Source organism: Mytilus edulis, chromosome 3 (genome assembly GCF_963676685.1).
Source record: "Mytilus edulis chromosome 3, xbMytEdul2.2, whole genome shotgun sequence".
Classification (NCBI taxonomy): domain Eukaryota; kingdom Metazoa; phylum Mollusca; class Bivalvia; order Mytilida; family Mytilidae; genus Mytilus; species Mytilus edulis.
In genome coordinates, this window is record NC_092346.1 from 55,853,944 (window position 1) to 55,860,214 (window position 6,271).

General features: G+C 31.7%; 1 protein-coding gene across 1 annotated transcript in view; it reads left to right on the forward strand.

The window, feature by feature from the left end:
* Window positions 1-5,177, forward strand: part of LOC139516898 (muscarinic acetylcholine receptor M1-like) — a 46,257-nt gene extending 41,080 nt beyond the window's left edge. The window contains exon 4 of the mRNA XM_071307320.1: window positions 4,623-5,177. Within this exon, the coding sequence (XP_071163421.1) occupies window positions 4,623-4,789 (167 nt within the window). The 3' untranslated portion in view covers window positions 4,790-5,177. The remainder of the gene's footprint in view (window positions 1-4,622) is intronic.
* The last annotated feature ends 1,094 nt before the right edge of the window (window positions 5,178-6,271 follow it).

Sequence of the window (6,271 nt, forward strand, 5' to 3'; positions counted from 1 at the left end):
TTATATTTGTCTTTCATTCTACAGAGTTGTCGGAAAATATTGAATTTGCGTAAATTTAACGTTATTATAATAAGATATAAATTATATGTTATTTACAATAAACGTACGATAACAAGGCTATTAGAGAATTATGACGTATGTAACACAATAATTTAACTGTTTTAGTTGTTTAAAGCAGCTAACCACAGTTCATGTAGTATTGCAAACTCATTGAAGGTACCTGAATTACAATTTTGTATCAAGTCATGAATATGACAGTGGTTTTGATACTTTTGATATGATTGAGCCTTTGATTTTTCCACTTGATTAGGGAATTTCCTTTTTTAATTTTCCTTGTAGTTCAGTTTTTTGGTGATTTAGCTTTTTTGTTCACCAGACGCACGTGTCGTCTACGTACGATGCATCACAATCGTGCTGAAAATAGGGCTAGTGATATCCCTGGAAGACAAAACGATCACTAGCATTGGGTAAGTATCGACCCAATGGTTGTAACCACTCATTAAACATTACAGGTTTATAACTTGCCTCGTCAAACGAAACTTTCGTCTCATAAGATCCATCAGTTGCACTCGAATCAAATGAGCTTATGAGCATTAAAAAAAGGAAATTCAGAAAATTTGCGTTAAGTACGTGCAATCAATGCATAGGGATAGGAAAACCTTAGAGTTTCGAATTATTTAACATCTAATAAACAGTAAAATTACGGAGAATGAATGTTTCAATCATATTCCACGTCCACACAAAAGTGCATGATGATTTCTGGACGAGTGATACCCTCGGGGAATATATGTTCACCAACAGTGACATTCACCCAAAGGTTGATAAAGTGATCAAAGATACTCGGCTTATAGTTGGCCTCTAAAAGCAGCATTAATTTAAATATCATAGGGGAAAATCAACGTATCATAATTAAATTTGAAAAATACGATATCATCCCTCAAATATTTCTGGTTACCATGGCGAAAATAATAAAGCAAAACAAGTCACCGACAAGTGATAACAAATACATTTTTGTGTTCACAATTTCGTTTTTTGAAATTTTCATTAAAAAACTGTAGCAGAGAAATAAAAAAACTTTTGAAATTTTTTAAAAAAGGAGACGATGAATGTTAAAGAAGAAAGTGTAAGTGATAACTGAAATCTTCTAAACTGCATAAGTACCGACGATACGGAAACGTTGCAACAATCGAGAATGAAACTCCCCAGCTAACACGATAAGGTTAGAAAATATAGCACTCGACGTCAAGTTGTGGCTAATGTTAGTTAGATCTATCCTTTAAACTTTGTACTTATCAACAACTTTACAGATATTTGAGTCATGAAACAATCGCTGAAATTGAATAGGACATCTTTAAATAGTTAATTCAATGCAAACTCATAAAACAAGTTTTTTTCAAAATACCAAATCATGCTCAGGATGGAAATGAAGCAAAACAAATTTGTACTTTGCTTTCATTTACCTAGAAAGCAGGTGCTAGATGTCAGAACATTTTACCAACAAAAATGTATAACAAATATAAAGGAAAATTATACGACGAGAGAAAGAGATATTGCAACAAGCGAAAATCCAATCATCGCAGTGTTTATACAAACATTCGTCAAAATATGTATTTCTTTGTATCTTGCATTTCCGATTGTAAGTTAAAAAAAATAGTTTTGCTGTATCATGCATTCATCATTGTAAGCATGTGGTAATTTGGAATTGCTTACAGCATAAGCTAATCAACTGAATCAACAAACAGTGATTTACTTTGTACAACTAAATCAAGCTGGAACATTAATCATCAATTACTTTTATGTAATCCATTTTATAATCATAATGTAATAAAATATTATGAATTATGGAAATTTTAACAAAATTCGATAAAACTGCCCCTTTGAAAAAGTGTTTTTATCTTTATTCTTATTTGATAGAAAATATTTTATTTTGTAACTACAGGTGATAAATTTACTACCACTTAAGACTTCGTTGGTCTGACACAGTTCTAAATCTGAGCTGATCTTTTTGATGGCGACAGTTTAGACAATGTGTGAAAATTTAAAAAAGCAAAAATACCGAACTGCACGGATAATTCAACATTGAAAGTCCCTAATCAAATGGCAAAATCAAAAGCTCAAGGGATGTGAGACACTTTCAAATATTTCCACGCTTGGGAAGTGTTATGTCACGCAGACGTCCAATGCCCTGTCTCTGTGGTGTTTGTAAAACATCGAATTGTTAAAAGGACACCCAGCTGATCAACAAGGCACCGGAAACAACCGTTGTGAAAACAGCATACTTCAAACCAAACTACAATAGTCAACTAACCAAATCGAGATACGTCAAACCAAACTTGCACCTTTTCCAACTTGACGACAACAACAAAAACATTTTAATGCTCACCAAACGCCTTAGGGAACCAAGTTAACCGTGCGAGGGCTTATCAGCCAGTCAAGGTCGATTAAAACTACCAAGTAGTGGCTTTCGAAACTTTTTTTTCTAGACATCCAATTAAGATAATTCTAAAACGTGTATTGTGTATATGAAATTCATATACCCTTTTTTCGAACTTGGTCGGTACCGCTCTTACTGGATTATTAGAATACGAGAGCACTGTCGGTTTATTTAATAACGTTTTGATTGTTTCATGTTTCATTTCTTAAAGGTATGTAATTGTGTTAAAACTAAAATGCAGGTCCCTCTGTAACGCAAAATGAAATGTAGTATTGCCACGATTAGGTTCATGACTTTTTAAAGAAATGTAACATAAGGCAAATTGAAAATAAAACTTCGACATACTTTTCGCAAACTTTTCAAAAATATTTACATTTTCTGCGACCAACCATGATATTTATTTCAGTATAATCTCCGAATTAATTATGAAATGTTTTGATTTGTATATCAACTCAAGTGTTGCTAAAACATCACTTCGTATTTGTTATTTTTACTGTATTTAAGATCCGCTGGTTTATGTCAGAACTCATCGTTCTGTAAACAAAGAAAACATTTTATAGTTTTTCCAAGACTCTCTTACAAAACAGATGCATATACATTATAAGAGGATTCTTATCATGTAAAAGTAAATAGGTTTTTGTCAATGTTTCATTTGTCCACTTCATGAAATGAATACGGATTTGCCTTCATATACAAGATTTATTAACTCAAAAGACAATACAATAATACCTGGAATATAATGGCATAATGTAGGATTCTGTAGGGACATGCCTACTGCTATTTGTTCTCAATGATTCCAACAAAATTAAACTCTAACATAGCTATATATCTTTTTGCTGTATAAAATAAACATTTGAATATTCTCGAGAGCACCATCATACAATTAATTCGGTTAAATTTGTCCATTATGCACTGCAAAATAGTTATTATAATTGTGATTACATAACAGGGACAAAACTTTGCATACATAAATCATTGATTGTCTTGGGCTCTCATCCACGGAATGTCATATAGTGCAAGTCAGCCCTTATTAAATCTATAATACTTTATGTTTGTTTGTGATCTGTTTTCCGTTGAATTATACTGTTGCTCATATTTTACAATTTTCTACTTTTACATCCAGTTGATTTCTCAATAAACCACAAGAACTTTTGATCCTGCCGTCTTTCAATCAAAACTTGCTGTCTTCCAAATTTATTTATGTCAGTACGGAATTTAATAACCGATTGAAATATGACTTGCTCTTAGATTATTTGAGCTAAACTTGACATTATATTAACGATATGGTTCTTATCATTTTTGATTGACAAAATATGATATAATCAATCTGAATTCTTAATTTACAGTGTTTTGCAAACTAGAAAAGTTACTTTAGTCATGGGTCATCCGGTTTGGAATCAATATATGATTTGTATCAATTTGCAGACTTATGCATATATCTTGATTACTGGGACCTTACCTGTTATCATGTTTGCTGAGATGAGTTGTCCAAATGTTTGTAAAATATTCAGTTTTCTATCAGTATTTCAATGACTGATATTTGTAATTGTTTGTTATTTTTGACTAACACCTTATCTTTTTCTAACGTTTATTTTAAGAATATTTTATAATCTTTCTTAAAAAACAACCGACAATATTCACAGACAGGAAAACAAAATCTGGTAATGCGTGTGTGGTTGTAAAGAAATTTTCTCGTATATTTAGATCATGATTCATGCTCAATTGATGCCTAGAATAAAAAGTAAAATCACAAAAATACTGAACGCCGAGAAAAAATCAAAACAGAAAGTCCCTAATCAAATGGCCAAAAATCATATAAAAAACTCAAACACATCCAACGAAAGGATAACAACTGTCATATTCCTGACTTGGTACATGCATTTATTTATGAAGAAAATGTGGTTTTGTAGGTAGCTAAATAAAGGCAACAGTAGTATACCGCTGTTCAAAGCTCGTAAATCCATGGACAAAAACCAAAATCGGGGTAACAAATAAGAGGAGAACAACGACAAAACATTAAAATGTAACACACACAGAAACGGACTAAACATTAGACAAAATCTCTCACTTGTATGACAGTCAATAAAATAAATCTTGGACTTTTCGAGAATATTATATGGTATTCAAACTACATTCGATTTATCTTTTTTTTTTTAAATATATTTAAAATTAATAATTTCTTTTCCAGCTTACTGGTTTTGTTACATCAACAGCACTGTAAACCCTATGTGTTATGCACTTTGTAACGCCAACTTCAGACAAACGTTTTTAAGGATACTAAAGTGTAGTTCCAACAAAAGAAACCGAAAGAACCATATGGTGTCATCGTACTCGTTTAATTGTGGACATCGATGAAAGGAAGTCAAGTCTGATTGATGACGTCAACTTATTTGCATTTAGCGGCTTAGATTTAAAGCTGGTGCAAGAAATGCATATGCAAGGAGTTTTAAGGAAACGACAGTCATTTCTTTCTTATTATATATTGAAGCTGACGTATGCTAGAGATGAAAGAAAAAGATTACAGATAACATGGATAAGTGATCGTTATTTTAACACATTTCAAATAAAAAACACATAATTCTAATCTTTGAGTCATCATCAACATAAAACATTAGCAGACGTAATAATATTGCCAATATTAACGTCAACAGCAGGAGAATATTTATTGTGTTTCCATTTGTGTGAATTACTATGACGTACATCAATATTTGAATGTGTTGTCACGAAATAAAAGTAAACTATTCTTGTGTTGATTGCATGCCTAGTTACTGTAAAACATCCACCGAATTATTACTAACAATTAAGGAAAAACAAAGACTCAAACAACATAATAGCAGCAGTCCTTGTCATATCTTTAGATTTTCCATTTTATTTTTAGTCAAACATAAAAAGCCACTTCGTACTTGAGACTAGTGAGGCCAGAAAAATCTGTTTCTCGCTTGGTTTTGGATATATATTTCACATTATCATATCTCTTGAAATTAATTCAGATTTAATTTAACATTCACATTCCTTTGGATATATATTCTTTATAGAATCCAGATCCGACGACAAATTGAAACATCTGTTTATACGGAATAGTTAGAATAAGTGTTGATTAGAATTAAAACTTCGGAACACACCCGATAAATGGCTTTGGGATAAGAAAGTTAGGATTCTGAGGCATCACAATCATGTGTTAGGAACAAAGTACAAAATGTCGAAAAAAACACTAAATTTAGAGACTATATTGAGGACAACAAAAAAGTCTTAACCTGTTATGAGAAGTACACACGTAGACTGTAACACAGCAAATTCAAAAGGAGCTAATAGCAGGCGGAAAGAGAAGAGGCTAGCAGAGATATAACTCAAATCAAAGACTACAGAGAGACAAAAAACAAAGACTAATACCAAAAACCAATAGACAAGCAAAGAAACAACCATAAAATACAAAGCTAATACCAAAAACCAATAGACAAGCAAGGAAACAACCATAAAATACAAAAACTATCACAAAAACCAATAGACAAGCAAAGAAACAACCATAAAATACAAAGACTAATACCAAAAACCAATAGACAAGCAAGGAAACAACCATAAAATACAAAGACTAATACCAAAAACCAATAGACAAGCAAGGAAACAACCATAAATACAAAGACTAATACCAAAAACCAATAGACAAGCAAGGAAACAACCATAAAATACAAAGACTAATACCAAAAACCAATAGACAATCAAAGAAACAACCATAAAATACAAAGACTAATACCAAAAACCAATAGACAAGCAAGGAAACAACCATAAAATACAAAGACTAATACCAAAAACTAATAGACAAGCAAGGAAACAACCATA